A 15,540-nucleotide genomic window follows, 5' to 3' on the forward strand; every position below is an offset into this window, starting at 1 on the left:
TCCTCCCATATGTGCCTGCCTAGACCTTAAGATCATCCACAGGGGTCCTTCTCCGTGAGCCCCTGCCGAAGGAAGTGAGGAGGAGGGCCTTCTCTGTTGTGGCACCCCGGTTGTGGAATGAGCTCCCCAGAGAGGTTCGCTTGGCGCCTACACTGTATTCCTTCCGTCGCCAGCTGAAGACCATTTTTATTTTCTCAGTATTTTAACACCTATTAAATTTTAAACTTTGCTGTTTTAATTCCATATTTTAACCTATATCAATTTTTGCTATGTGGTTTTATCCTGGTTGTGCTTTTTATATTTTGTATTTGTGTTTTTAGATAGTTGGTTGTTTTTATGCTCTTCATGATTTTAATTTTTGTGAACCGCCCAGACTGCTTCGGCTATTGGGCGGTATAAAAATGTAATAAATAAATACATGGTCCTCCATGGGTTTGATCCTCTCAGTAGTGCTGTGAGGTAGGGCTAGATTGACAGATAATGCCTGGCCCAAAGTCTCCCAGTAAACTTCATGGCTGAGTGGGGAGTGGGAGACTTGGTGATGTAGGGAAGGGCGGGTGGCCCTCTGGGGACCCCCAGAGGGCCAGATGCAGTTTAACACCCCCACTTTACACATTCCTTTCTTGGGGTGTGTGTTTCTCTTCTCAGGGAGCTCCCGTTGGTGGGCACATCCTCAGCTACCTGATAGAGAAATCTCGCGTCGTTCACCAGAATCCCGGGGAACGGAACTTCCACATCTTCTACCAGTTGCTGGAAGGCGGGGAAGAAGACCTTCTTCATAGACTTGGCCTGGAACGCAGACCTCAGAAGTACATGTACCTAGTACAGGTTGTGTGTGTCTACTTGTGCCTGCTCTTACCACCCTGATCTATAGGCCCATATCTCCCAAGCCTATGGTGGCAGCTGAAGCGTACGATCCTGAGTTATAACTTTGAGGCCTACTTTATTCTTGCGCTCCCTAAAAGCTTGCATTCCCAGCCCTCAGAGTAGCAGCCCCACCCCTGTGGGTTTTGCAAATGTCTCCATTCTGATTTGGAAGGAACCAAACCCAGACCAAGGACTTAGGTAGAGAGACCAGGGGCAGGCAGTCACTCTTGCACATAGGTGAATCTCTCTGCATAAAGGGTGACTCAGTCAAGTCTAAAATCATAGAATTTTGGAGGTCATCTAATCCAACCCTTTGCTCAGCGTAGGAATTTGCCACCAAAGCATCAAAAGGCTTCATCCCACATACCTGTTTCCCTCTAATTATCCCCTACAGCACAAAGCTGTCGTTGTTGCTAGCTAAATCACACCCCGGGTGGCAGCGCTCCTAAGATCCTTTGCATACCAGGAAAGGGGTTTAAGTGGGGAAATGTAAAAACAATCAAAAAATCAACGGATAATCCAATCTGATTCAAATTTGGTATGCTTAAAGCTCTCCTTAATATCTATTACTGTGCCAATTTTGATGTCTTTATCTTTAAAACTTATGCAGATATAAGCATTTGTTTAATTTGAAGCTTAAAAGTATCAAATCCTGCTCCTGCACCCCCAGTGGCTGCTTGGAAAACAACAAATGATTCGCTCCAAAACTAGTAGCAAAGTAGGTCAGTTCTTTTGGCTTTGTAGCACAATTAAAGCAGGACGCATGGGAGTACTTCACGGTCAAAGCAGATTATAAACTGGGAAATTTCAGAGTCCTTTGCACACAATTCACAGTGATTGCACAGTATAACGCTGGTATGATAAAGCTATCAGTCAGATGGCCACCTGGCCTCTGCTTAAATAGTTCTAGCAGATACGGCCATGGCTACCAGTTTAGATGTCTCTCTCAGGAGATTAGAGAATTTATTGGAGAATATGGCTTTCTATGGCTACTTGTCACGAACTATTTATTTGTTGTTTTAGAACATGTATATGCTGCTCTTCCACTGTAAATAAAAACCCCAAACACTCAAGGTGTCTCACATCAAATTTGAAACAAAATATACAACGCTTTAACATAACCCAGGTTGGTAACGGCTTATCGCTAGCCTATTACACCTATGTTGAAGGAACTGAGCCAGTGGCCTCTATCCTGCTGGGCCACGTTTAAGGTTTTGGTAGTTATTTACAAAGCCCTAAACAATCTGGGACTAGGATATTTAAGGGGTCACCTGACCCCACACCTGTCCGTTTGATGGCTGGGCTCATCAGGGGATGCCCTCCAGGTGATGCCCATGTTTTCAGAAGTCCAGTCCAGGGCGGCTCAGAATAGGGCCTTTACAATCGTAGCGCCCATTCCCTGGAATCTTGCGACCGCTACAAATTAGACTGATGCCAACCCTTTCAGGGCCAACTGAAGACAGAATTTTCCCAACAAGCATTCCTTTTTCTTCCATAAACAGTAATACCGTACAGTATGAATTACAGTTTAAACTGTGTTGTTTTGTCCATTGCGTAGACATTTAATGTATGCGATTCTTAAATATTGTCGAATAAATAGGATAGAATAGAATAGAAACAATATGTAGCCACGTGCAATAATTTCCAGGCTCAGAGGCAGTATGCCTCTCAATACCAGTTGCTGGGGAGCATGGGCAGGCAGGCGGGAGGGTGCTGTTGCGCTCCTCTCTTGCTTGTGGGCTTCGTGTCGGGGAACCTGCTTGGCCATTGTAGGAACAGGATGTGGAAGGAGAGAGGCCTTTGGTCCGGTCCAGCAGGGCAGCTCTTGTATACCTGTGTCATTGTATCTCCAAGCCCTACCCTATTGATAATTACCAAATTTACTGTATTTTATTTCATTTTTTATCCAGCCTTTTCTCCAAAAAAAGAAAAAGCTCAAGATGGCCCATTTTATTTTTGCCTAGTGAGCATTACAGCTGAGTGGGGGATTCGAACCCAACTCTCGCCAACCAAAGTCCCCCCCACTCTGCCATCTTTGCCACTTTGATGATGCAAAAGCCTTTCATGTCATTCCCATCTCCTGCCACAGGGGTGCTGTGCCAAAGTGCCTTCCATTAATGACAGGAGCGACTGGAGAATGGTCCACAAAGCGTTCACCGTCATTGACTTTACGGCGAGAGATATTGAGGTACAAATAAGATTGGAGAGGTGGAGGGGAACTGAGGGCCATGTTGGACTGGAGGTGGGTCCCTGCTTGATGAAGGGAACTGCTAGAAGCCCTGTAGAAGTCAGCAAGCTCTTTCTTAGGAGGGTTAGACCTTTTCTACACGAGGCATTTGTTGTGTGTCTGTGATTCCTCACTCACGGTAGTTTGCGGGTGCTTTAGACGATGCCGCCATTCTCCAGGGCTTCTCCTGTGCTTTCCAAGTATTTTCGTGTCATTGCTTTTTAAAATTGGTATTTTGGGGAATGGTGGAATGAAACGTGCTAATATAGCTGCTCAATTCTGCTATACTACAGCGCCACCTAGACTTTATGTAGCGGAACACATAGAAAGGCAGAGAATGAATTTGGAATCAGAAGCCACTGTAAAGTGGCGGGTTAAAAGCATCATTGAGAAAACTCCTTCATGTGCTGCCCTCTGCTGAGTTGGATGGCTGGTTTTGGTGAGCCCATTATGGTCCGCTGTGACAGGCTTGGGGTTGTGAAGCCTCAAGCAGGACTCTCTGACTTTAAGGTATTGCTACCAAACATTGTTTAACCAAAGATGCCAGGGTTGAACCTGGATCCTTATTCCTCCACTGAGATATGAACCTGAATATTATCCCCAAACACTTGTGGTTAGGAATGGATGCATAAGGCCAAGAACCTATGAATACGTATTTGGGAGAATGTCTCTTAGCAAAACTTACTGCTGAGTAAACACGCATGGGCTAAATCAGGAATGTTGAACTTCTTTCAGCATTAGGGCTGAATTTCATTTTGGAAAAGCTCTTCAGGGCCACAGGGTCTGAACCGCTTTCAGCATCCTGGTGGTTCCACATGGACTTATGGCCTGATTAGAGTCCACCAGAGAAGAGCCTTCAGTGTGGTGGCCCCCTTCCTATGGAATTCCCTGCCATTGGAGGTCAGGCGGATGCCAAAGTTGCTTTGCTTCCGGCGCCTCCTGAAAACCTCGTTCTTTCTGGAAGCTTTCCTTGAGTGACTGGCTGTGGTTATACCAGAACTCTGGCGTTATCAGAACTCTGTTTTTTCCCCAAAATAGTAATTTTAATATTGTGTTTTTATTATTTTATTATATTTGTTGTTCACTGCTCTGAAATCTTCTTGATGTGGAGCACTATATGAATGAATGAATGAATGAATGAGGGATGGGTCCCAAAATACCAAAAATCCCAGCCTATTTTTCCTTAAAGCTCTTACTGTTAGGAGAAGCATTTCAACCTTTTAGAAGGGGGAAAAGATGCACAAAAGCCAGGAGAACCCCCAAATGGTTGAGGGAAAGCAGGTGGGACCAAGGGTATGACTGTCTGGGTAACAGAGAGGGGTCCCATGCAAGCCTGATTTGGCCCCCAAAGTTGAGGGTCTGGACCCCTGATGTGTACAGTAACACCTACTGCGTCCTGTCTTCCCCAGCGGGCAACTCTTGATTTTACAGTCCTCTTTGTCTCTTTCCTCCACAGAACCTGTTTGGCATCATTGCAAGCGTCTTGCACCTGGGCAACATCCAGTTTGAGGAGGATAGCAACGGCCATGCCATCATCACCAGAGGCACCCAGATCAAGTGGATCTCAAAGGTACCCGTCCTGGGTGGTGGGAGCTGACAGCAGCAGTGTCTCTTGATGTCATTTAAAGGAAAACCACCCCAGGACAAACACACAGTTCTGTTGCTGAGAGAGCCGACTCCGCCCTACAACCAGTCCTTCCCTGCGACTGCGGTTTCTGGCTGCTGTTTCGCCAGCCTTGATCGCTGTTTCCCCTCCCCAGACGTGGCAATTGCTAGCAAAGGTCTTGCCACCATTACACACTGCCTCGGTAGCATCCTGATTAAACTACTGTCACTACATGCTTTATCTGGGGCTGTTTTAAAGAGGGTCCAGAAATTTCAGTTGGCCCCACCACCGATAAGGCCTTCTCCTCCACATCCACCCGCTTCATTTCAGATGATTTCAGAGGTTCAGCCAGCTCACAAAGGTCGGGGTTCCGTCTCTAGCATTATCTTCTGTATGGAATCTGAAGGTGTGTTTTCTGTCTTTCTAGCTTTTGGGCGTCCACCTCTCCATTCTGCAAGAAGCTCTTACCCACCGAAAAATTGAGGCCCGGTTTGAAGAGGTACCCCACGCTCCTCCCACCTGCGAAAGGCCACGAAATGGCCAATTCGCCAACCTCTTCACACACCACATTTCTTTCTGCCCGTCAAGGTTTTAAGCCCATTGGACGTGGACTTGGCGTTTTATGCTCGAGACGCGGTAGCAAAGGCGATCTACGGACGGACATTTACTTGGCTGGTCAACAAAATCAACGGCTCTTTAGCAAACAAGGTGAGTCCCTTGTTCCTAATAACGGGAAGTCCTCCAATCGTGTAAGAAAGAAAGGAAAGAAACCAGCTTCTAGACCAGCCTTCCTCAACCTGGGGCGCTCCAGATGTGTTGGACTGCATCTCCCAGAATGCAACACATCTGGAGCGCCTCAGGTTGAGGAAGGCTGTTCTAGACTGACCCGTAAGGAAGCAAAAGATTGGATTCAGCCCCAGTTACATCCATGGGATAAGCAGAAAGACCCTTTGTACCTTTGTGTGTGTGTGTATTTTATTATGAGAGAACTATCTAATGGACCCGGCTTCAAATGGGGTTGGGATGGCCCTTAGTTTGATACGATAAAGGCTTGAAGCTATTTTACCCAGCTATCAGATTTGGAGACCTTGCACCTTGCTTTGTCAGAGAGAAGTCATGCTTGCTGGCATCCATAGTCTCTGCCATGATGCACCCCTGAGAGAGGAGGTTGCCCCACAGCAGGGAGGGCAGCTGTATATCTCTGTCCCCTGGACTACTAAAAAAAAAAAATCTAGTTTAATTTTGCAAGGAGGATAAACAGGAATCTAGCTTTTGGTTTGTATCGTCTCCTGCAAAATCTACATGGGAAATTGTGCGACAGAAAGTAGATGTCTGCCAGCAACTCCTCTTGCTTATCCTAGCTTGCAAAATATGAATGGGTCTGTTGCTGGAGAATGAATAAAGATAATCTAACCTTGCAAAACCAAATAGTGTTTTGTATTCCTATAGAAGTTAACTTGTATTCTCCCAGCGTTTATTCCCGGTTGTAATGGCCCCTCTTCATCATGGGTTGAACAATTGTTGGATATGCTATGTCAGATGTCTGCTTTGTGGGACACCAGGTTGACAATATGTTCACCACAGACAGAAGGACCATAGAATGACTCATGGAGGTGGCTCTACCCTGATTGTGCTTTGCTTGGCAGGATATCACCGAAAAAACCGTGATTGGGTTACTAGATATTTATGGCTTTGAAGTCTTTGAGACAAACAGGTAAGTTAGCCATGCTCCAGTTGCTTCTAGGCTAGATTACTGTAATGTGCCTTACGTGGAGCTGCCCTTGGAGACAGTTTGGAAATGTCAATTGGTCCAGCTCTTGAGATGGCAATAGATCACAAGCTAAACGAGTCAGCAGTGTGATGCATCAGCAAATAGGGTTAGTGGGATTTTAGGATGCATTAAGATAACTCTAGTTTCTAAGTCACAGGAAGGAGCAATAGTTACCTTTTAGTTTTGTGCCAATCAGACCTCAACTGGAGTACTGTGTCCAGTTATTTATTGATTGATTGAATTCATATCCCACATTTCCATCAAAAATGGCTCTCAAGGAAGCGAATAAGAATAAATTGCAGATTAAGAACAAAATCTCAATTCAGAACATTAAAAAAAATCACAGCAATAAAAGAAATAAACAGCAGAAACCGATTAAACCCTCGTTTATCAACAGAGCAGCTTACATGCCGGAGGCTTGCCTGAGTAAAAACAAGCCTAGGGGGATTCTACACGTCGTACTGAGGGTGCTTCCATGCGCCCCCAGTGTGCCCCCAAAGCGATCGTGTAGCTTGCCTGGGAAGAGACAAGGAAGAGGCATCCTTGCCGCTGGCGGGCTCTCCGACCCGGTCGGTGAGGAGGTAGGTGGGTGGCGGCGGCGGCAAGGACGCCTCTTCCTCATCTCTTCGAACAGGCAAGTTACACGATCGCTTTGGGGACGCACTGGGGGCACATGGAAGTGCCCTCAGTACAACGTGTAGAATCCCTCCCAGTCTCTCTTGGCAGGTTGCTCAGAACCCAGGAGCAATCACCGAAAAGTCCCTCTCTTGCATTCTCATCAGGCCGCCTCCGATAGCAGTGGGGCTGAGAGGGGCCTTCCTGGAAGAACTTAAAACCTGGGCAGGCTCATATGGGAGAATCTTTCAGATAGCTTGGTCCCAAGCGGTATAGAGTGTAATATTTCAGCTACTGTTTGTGTGAGAGAAGGCACCATTTTTTTTTTCAAATGACATTCTGCTCTTTGGATTTTTGCAAGTTTTGAGCAGTTCTGCATCAACTACTGCAACGAGAAGCTGCAGCAGCTACTAATAGAGATGACCTTGAAGGCAGAACAAGAAGAGTATGAGCACGAAGGCATTGAGGTAAGCACACACGGTGCCTCCCTCTCTTTGAAGCCCCCTGCACAGGAGGACAAACCCCCCACCCCAGTTATACGTGGCTGCCAAGGGGGTAGAAATAGAGTAAACTAGTCTGAGGAAGGAGAGATTAGGCAGAAATCTATAGTCAGTAGCTCAATCATGGAGGCCACCCAGATGAGGAGATCCACTTCTCTATGCTAGATTGGATGGGAAAGAAAGTGTCCGGGTGTGTATTCATGGCAGATGCTCCTGTAAGGTATGTTCTAACACCTGGAGACAGGCAATGATCTTTGAGAGAGTCAAAAAGGATTTGTAAGACGTTTTACCTCCCATAGTACATACATACATTGACTCTGGTCCACAGTTACTTCTGGTCAAATAGGTGTAGTGGGTTTTTAGCAAAAGCAATACAAAAACCTGCTGAACCTGTTTACCCGACGAGGAAGTGGGTTGAATGTATACCTCAGGGATTGGATCCAGATTTAGGGATACATAGAGTAGTCCCTTTGAAAGCAGTAGGACGTAAGTTAGTCGTCAGTAATTTAAGCCCCATTGATTTCAATGCATCTACTCTAAATATGACTACAGCTGGATCCAACACCAGGACTGTGATCCCTCTTTGAGGTAGACACCAGTTCTCTGTAAAAAAAAAAAAACCCATCTATGTCAAGCACCTCTCTCAAAAGCAACTGTTTCTAGGACTTATCTAAACTCCCTCCCCAGATCTCAAACATGCATCAGCCTTAAAATGTCAAATGTGGGAGTGGGGGCCTCAAGGAAGCCCCCCCACCTCCTGGCAGATCAAAGTAGTGTTTTACTTTCCCCCCTCCCCGATGTATGTGTGTGTTATTGTTTCTGAAGAAACCTGTCTTAGATCTTTTGCTTCTGCTTCCAGTGGGAAACAGTCCCATATTTCAACAACAAGATTATATGTGACCTGGTGGAACAGAAACACAAGGGGATCATTTCCATACTGGTAAGAAAGAAGATTAGTTTAGGTTCTGTCTACACAAACCAGTTTAACCATCATGGCTGCTAGCTGAAGGAATCCTGGGAGCTGTGACTTAAATGAAATTCTCACCCATCCCTAGCAAGCACCGAAAGTGGGATTGGATGCAGAATCCCTGGACATCTGGCCAGAGATAGTCACTCTTTTGAGGGCAGGCAAGAGCTCTTTGTCATGTGAATTGACCCCTTAAAAGTGGGTGTTTGTGGTTCAGATGAGTAACTCAAGAACGAGGCCTTTCATGAGCTACCACCCTCCTCACCTGCTGACAGGGGACCGGAACCCCATGATTAATACATGGGCAATCCGAGGCTGGCCTGTCATGACTTGAAATGGCCTGTCATGACTTCAGGCTTTGTGGTTTAACCGTGTGGATCAGGCTTCCTCAGTACCCTTTTATAATCCAGGGGTTTCTGTTTCTCTGGTGCCGAAAGCACAGAGTACAAATCTCCGTCTGTGGTGCTCAGGAGAAGCTTGAATTGCGGGAGCCGCATCGATTATGCTAATCAATGAAAAACCCATGCTTTGTTGATGGATTGTTAAGGGTGGTTAACAAGCTCAACTGCATGGTTAACAAGCCACCCTGTGGAAAATGTCCTGGATTCAGACTACGCAGTAACCCACAGTTCAACAAACAACCATTGAGTGAGGGTTAGCGTGTTGGGTGAACAGCCCCGACATGTTTAGCCATGAATTGGGCTGCAGCCCAAGAGCTCTTGGCCCAAGATTTCGCCTTGCGGTATTGCCTCTTTGCTTTGCTTCCTGCCCCCCAGAGGTTGCAACTGGCAGTGTGGAGAAAGCTGCTACCTGGACGAAGGTATCCCCAAATCTCTCCTGCTGCAGGGGAAATCCAGCACGGTTTGGATTCAGAACCAAAGGCGTTGTCATTTCCTTCTCCTTTTAAGGACGAAGAATGCTTGCGGCCCGGCGAAGCGACCGACCTCAGTTTCCTGGAAAAGTTGGAGGAGAAAGTAGGAGATCATGCCCACTTCTTGACGTATGCACCTACGCTCTGTAACCTTCTCTAGAGGAGACAGATCTTTCTCCCAAGCACCCCTGGCCTACTTGGCACCCCTGTGGGGCCCCTCGAGCGTCAAGCGGTTGTCCAAAACCCCGCTGGCCCGACCCTACCAGCTGATGTATTCGGCCCCCACCGAGACGCAAATGCCGTGGCCCTCCCGGATAGCTTTTCTCTCTCCTGTTTCTCTCTCCAGGCGAAAGCTTGCAGATCAGAAGACACGGAAATCCATCGACTGGGTGGACTTCCGCCTCCTTCACTATGCCGGGGAGGTGACCTATTGCACAGTAGGTGAGAGATGGCTGGTTACTTTGAGGCTGCCCACTCCGGGTGTGCGACAAAGTCTCGGCTGGAGTCTCTGAATTAGCTGAGTGGAGCGCGCGCTATCCAGCCCATTTCCCCGTGTGCTAAATTTCCGAGAGCTACCTTTTTGGGGGGCAGGGCAGGGCAGTTGGATGCAGCATTGGAGGGCGTGGGTTGCAGGGAAATCAGGCTGAGGGTATAAGCTTTGAACAGCTCTGGTATTCAGCATCACTCACCACCAGTGGAAGCTGGCGGTTCCAATGTCATTGGGGTGGGTTTCAGTCAGAACCAGTCAGAAATCTTAAGACCCTGTTCAGACAACACGCTAAGCCAGCCTTCCTCAACCTGGGGCGCTCCAGATGTGTTGGACTACAACTCCCAGAATGCCCCAGCCAGCAGCTGGCTGGGGCATTCTGGGAGTTGTAGTCCAACACATCTGGAGCGCCCCAGGTTGAGGAAGGCTGGTCTAAGGCCTTCAAGTCCACCTCCCTGCTCAATGCAGGAATCCACCTCAAAGCATCCCTGACGGATGGTTGTCCAGCTGCTGGGGCATTCTGGGAGTTGTAGTCCAACACATCTGGAGCGCCCCAGGTTGAGGAAGGCTGCGCTAAGCCATGCTGCTTAACCACAAAATGGTAAATGGAATGCATGCATTCCGTTAACCATTTTGTGGTTAAGCAGCATGGTTTAACGTATCGTCTGAACGGGGCCTGTAGTCTAGTGTGTCATGTGAACCGTTCCTAACCAGGGTGGCTCCATTACCACGCTCACTAACCATTTGCTGCAAAAGGGTTAGCAGCCTAGCCATGGCTTAGCGTGTTGTCTGAACAGGCCCAGTAGCTGTAGCTCCTTTAGAGTTCTGCCTGGTTCTGCCTGAAACCTGGAGTGGATTCCACGCCCCACTGACATCAGAGCCATCAGCCTCCACTAATCACCGCTTCACTTCTCTAAACCCACCCCTGCTGGCAGCTATTTGGATCTAGCGGTCGGAGAGTTGGAAGTCCTGGGTTCAAATTCCGTTTGCTTCTTCACGTCATCTTTCCTTCTGTTAAGATTTTTTCCCCTCTCCTACCTTACAGCATTTTCTCTAACTTTATTCCCCCCACCCCCTTTACAGGATTTTTGGAGAAAAATAACGATCTGCTCTACCGGAACCTTAAAGAGGTACAAACATGTGGTCTGAATCTACTTCGGCTTCTGTCCTGCCTTATTTCTGAGGCTCGCGGTGGGTAGTGGTATATTAAAGGAACATGGAAATGCCTACTCACATAGAATCATAGAATCATGGAATAGCAGAGTTGGAAGGGGCCTACAAGGCCATCGAGTCCAACCCCCCACTCAATGCAGGAATCCACCCTAAAGCATACCTGACAGATGGTTGTCCAGCTGCCTCTTGAATGCCTCTAGTGTGGGAGAGCCCACCACCTCCCTAGGTAACTGATTCCATTGTCGCACTGCTCTAACAGTCAGGAAGTTTTTCCTGATGTCCAGCTGGAATCTGGCTTCCTTTAACTTGAGCCCGTTATTCCGTGTCCTGCACTCTGGGAGGATCGAGAAGACATGTATGTTTAAATACATGAATCAAGGCAGCGAAATTGTTTAATGCAAATCAGGTCATCCAGCCCCAGCCCCAGCCCCTTCCCCGGCCCAATGCAGAATCAGCTCCCAGTGAAGGAGAACCCACCACCTCCCAAGGCACAATCTCTTCCACTGTTGAAATTTCTCCTAACGTTTAACCAAACTCTGCTTCCCTGCAGTTTCCACCCATTAGTTCAATGTAGTGCCAAGAACGGGGCACATTACTCTAGAGGAGGCCTGACCAGCGCAGAATAGAACCTGCCTATAATAGATGCATACTTTTAAGGAGGAGCTTTTTGGTTGTGGCTGCCAGTTGCGATAATCCCAACCACTTGAGGGGGGAATCCGCTGCTTGCTTTGTGTTCAGGTGGGAATTCTCTTATTTTCTGAAGTCAACGCTTGATTTTATGGCGCTATAGTGACCCGGTTACTGATAAAACGCTGGAAATCTTCCCACGTTTTTCTCCAAACGTCCATGATCGTTAAAAGAGTTGCATTTTCTTTCTTCTCGGGTCCCGAGCATTCCTAGAAATCTTACATCTCTGTGTCGGAGAAGGTATGGCATTCTGGAAAATGTCCCAATCCAAAGGACAAGGACAGAAGGAGAAGTGGAAGACTTAAGGCAGGGGGGTGGGGTGACGGCTTTGGGAAAAGGAGGTTTTTGAATGAATTTTGAAGGATGGAGCATGCTTGAGCCGACCTCTTCAGGGACCTTGCTTTTTTCCATTTGTCCCAGGTGCTCTGCAAGTCTAAAAATGGCATCCTCAGAGAATGTTTCCACCTGTCAGAGCTGGACAACCGGAAAAGGCCTGAGACAGTGAGTTCCATCCCCGAAATTAGGGCTGTGCACACACCCCTCAACCTGCTTCGGAGCTTCTGAAGTGGCCCTGACCCCGTCCGACTCGCTTCGGGCATCCAGACTGCACACTCCCCCCGCTGCCTGCACCCCCCCTGCTCTTTACCTGGAGTCCTGGTTTCAGTTTGCGGGGAGGGGAGGGTGAACTCTTCCCTGCCTCATTCTGCCCTCCCCCCCAACCCCCACTCCAATTTCAAGCAAACTTGGGGAAAACCTCCAAATGGGGCCAATTGAAGTTATCCCCCCCCACCTGATTGCTGGGGGTGGGATCCGACAGCAACGCCTTACCTATATCCCAGTGCCTTTAAGTGTGTTGGACTACAACCCCCTTCATGGCTGGGGATGGTGGGAGTTGTAGTCCAACACATCTGTTGGACACCAAGTGGGGTCAGACTGGCATTGCTGCACACAGAATCATAGAATAGCAGAGTTGGAAGGGGCCTACGAGGCCATCGAGTCCTCTGCAATGGTTTGAATGGAGGTCTTTGGGTTTGTGTAGGTTGCGACTCAGTTCAAAACGAGCCTGGCCAGTTTGATCGACATCCTCATGTCCAAGGAGCCGTCCTACATTAGGTGCATTAAACCCAATGACGACAAGGAGCCCGGTAAGGCATACCTCATAAACACGGGGCTGTGATCATAATTTACATATTGGATTTTCGCTTGGCACAATGTGGGTTTCCAAAGTAGCTTCTAGAATCCATAAGATCCAGGCATCCTTTGCAAAACACACACAAACTCACCAAAGTTTCTAACCCTCATGGAGGAATTCGAAAACATACAGGTGAAAGCTTCAGGCCGGCTTTCTTTCCAGATCGACAATGAGCACAAATCCATGGGTGAGTTGCATATCGTGTGGGTGCTGAGATATTTCTAGCGCTGTCATCTCTGCTGGCTATACAGCTGGTCACACAACCAAGCTCTACGACGTGATGAAGGCTGGTGTGTTTGCTGTGTCGCATGTGCTGTGGGGCGGGGGGGGGCATGCATAGGATCATTGGGGAGCCCCAAGCAGTCCTGTGTGCCCCCCCCATTTGTGATTTAAGACGTACTTTGCATTTTATTTCTTCATGGTTCTTTCCACATTAATTCTGCTGCATTGATTTTGTTGTATGGTCATTAGTTCATGTAGTGCAGGAAGTTGTATTCCAGGGGTTGACAACACCTGGGGGGCAGGAGGGGGCCACACTCCATCCTTGCCTCCACCTTGGCTGCTGCCGCTGAATGCCCACCACAAATGGCCTGAAATTAGATTCTCCCCCATCTGCACCAGTCAAATTCAGTAGGCACAACGATTCCCAGCATGGAGAAGGACCATGAGCTAAAAAAGAAAGAAAGAGAGGTGACAATCCTAATTCAGGAGTGATATGGTTAAGACCTTTCTCTTCTCCCAGGCATTTAACAACACATGCTGAGTTTGTTTATTTTTAACGGACCCCAGAATAGCTGTTTTTATAAGGATACTGTTCTTTTTAAGCATTTTATGTTTTTAAACTTTGTATATTTGTTTTAACGTTTACTGTTTTTAACTTTTGTAAACTGCCCAGAGAGCTTCGGCTATGGAGCAGTATATAAATGCAATAAATAAATAAATAAATATGGTTGAATTCACAGGGAAACACAGATTTTAAGAAATAAGCACTAAAAGCCCAGGGCCTAGATGGACGAATCAGTTCAGTTTCAATTTCTCCCACATTTATTTATTTATTTATTTATTTTTAGGAAGGCAGACTCCTACGCATGTTTAGACAGAAGAAAGGCCTGGCTAGGGCATGCTGGGAGTTGTAGTTTATTTTGCAGTCTAGTCATGCTTAGCATTGCAGCCTCAGTCCTGAATAACTTTGCGAATTTTGCTAAATTATCCAAACTGAACCGAACTGCAATTCTCCCCCATGCCTGGTAGCAACCTCTTGAGTGCGGTGTATCTTGTCTCCTGCAGACAAATTTGATGACTCCTTGATAAAGCACCAGGTGAAGTACCTGGGATTGATGGAGCACCTGCGAGTGAAGCGAGCCGGCTTTGCTTACCGACGGAAATATGAGCACTTCCTGCAAAGGTGAGTCTGCTCTCATGTGCTGCTGCTTGATTATTAATTGTTACTTTCCTAAGAGTAACAATTAATTATTTGTTACAATTGCATGCAACATATGTGCACTCTAAAACTGAGCAGTGGTCTTTTCCTTAAAACTAAGCTAAGGTTCCAGTCCTCATGTTTCTGAATAAAGGGCTGATTTAAACAGGAACATAGGAAGCTGCCTCATATCAAATCAAAACCTCATTCCATCTATCCCAGTACCGTTGACACTGACTGGCAGCAATGGCTCTCCAAGGTTCAATTATTATTATTATTATTTATTTATATAGCACCATCAGTGTACATGGTGCTGTACAGAGTAAAACAGTAATTCTTTCCTCGCCCTACCTGGAGCTGCCGAGAATCAAACCTTGGATGTTCTGTGTGCAAAGAAGGGTTCTACCACTGAGGGTACAGCCCCTGCTGCCGTGATTCTGGGCCTTGTGTAGAACATAGTTCTCTTGTGCCCCTAATTTGTTTGTTTGTTCTTTAGGTATAAGTCCCTGTGCCCGGACACGTGGCCTCAATGGCAGGGGACAGCTGCCAAGGGAGTGGAGAAACTCGTAAAACATATCGGCTTCAAACCAGAAGAGTATAAGCTGGGAAGGTAACAAAGCCCAGTTTCTGTCATGTCTAACCTTACTGCTCCTGTTTTGGAAGAAGGTGTTTCAGGTAATCAATCAGAGTCAGATTCGGAAATAGAGGAGGCGGCGCCAGACACCAGCCAGCCTGTACCAGTGGGGGAGAAAGCTCTCACGGGCGATTCCCCAGCTGGGAGTCAGCCCTCTCCAGAGCTTATCTCCTCAAGGCCAAATCCTACACACTCAGGGGAGAGTGAGGGTGCTTCCGGTGGCAAGCGTTCCGTAACACTAACTGATGCTAGAATCCGCCGGAAGCTGAAACGCATGGCACAAAAAGAAGCCGTGAGAAAGTCGGAGAGATTATGCCAGAACCGACCGCCGGACCAGGCGGTTTGAAGTTAAGGGTATTTGAGAAGTAACTTCTTTCTCTTCTTGAACGGACAATTGTCTTGCTTAGTTTGCATAGTGTTGCCTCAGGGGTCGTTTGTAAGAGGTAGCCTTTATTCGGGTAGAAGAGACATTTGTTGTTTAATAAAAACTTTGTGGATTACTTAGCAAGCATCGACATTTGCT

The 15,540-nt window shown here is 47.2% G+C and overlaps 1 protein-coding gene across 4 annotated transcripts in view; it reads left to right on the forward strand.

The window, feature by feature from the left end:
- MYO1H (myosin IH) overlaps window positions 1–15,540 on the forward strand; it is a 35,111-nt gene that overhangs the window by 7,257 nt on the left and 12,314 nt on the right. Inside the window, exons 6-20 of one of the 4 annotated variants that reach the window (XM_063143744.1) lie at window positions 649–831; window positions 2,957–3,055; window positions 4,551–4,664; window positions 5,128–5,199; window positions 5,289–5,408; window positions 6,347–6,414; window positions 7,448–7,553; window positions 8,446–8,526; window positions 9,400–9,527; window positions 9,771–9,865; window positions 10,995–11,041; window positions 12,192–12,272; window positions 12,811–12,916; window positions 14,251–14,368; window positions 14,880–14,993. In XM_063143744.1, coding sequence (XP_062999814.1) covers window positions 649–831; window positions 2,957–3,055; window positions 4,551–4,664; window positions 5,128–5,199; window positions 5,289–5,408; window positions 6,347–6,414; window positions 7,448–7,553; window positions 8,446–8,526; window positions 9,400–9,527; window positions 9,771–9,865; window positions 10,995–11,041; window positions 12,192–12,272; window positions 12,811–12,916; window positions 14,251–14,368; window positions 14,880–14,993 — 1,532 coding nt within the window. Of the gene's footprint in view, window positions 1–648; window positions 832–2,956; window positions 3,056–4,550; window positions 4,665–5,127; window positions 5,200–5,288; window positions 5,409–6,346; window positions 6,415–7,447; window positions 7,554–8,445; window positions 8,527–9,399; window positions 9,554–9,770; window positions 9,866–10,994; window positions 11,042–12,191; window positions 12,273–12,810; window positions 12,917–14,250; window positions 14,369–14,879; window positions 14,994–15,540 lie in introns of all 4 variants that reach the window. The other 3 variants (XM_063143745.1, XM_063143746.1, XM_063143747.1) reach the window with 3 other exon arrangements.

This window comes from Elgaria multicarinata, chromosome 18 (assembly GCF_023053635.1).
Source record: "Elgaria multicarinata webbii isolate HBS135686 ecotype San Diego chromosome 18, rElgMul1.1.pri, whole genome shotgun sequence".
In the NCBI taxonomy this organism is placed as follows: domain Eukaryota; kingdom Metazoa; phylum Chordata; class Lepidosauria; order Squamata; family Anguidae; genus Elgaria; species Elgaria multicarinata.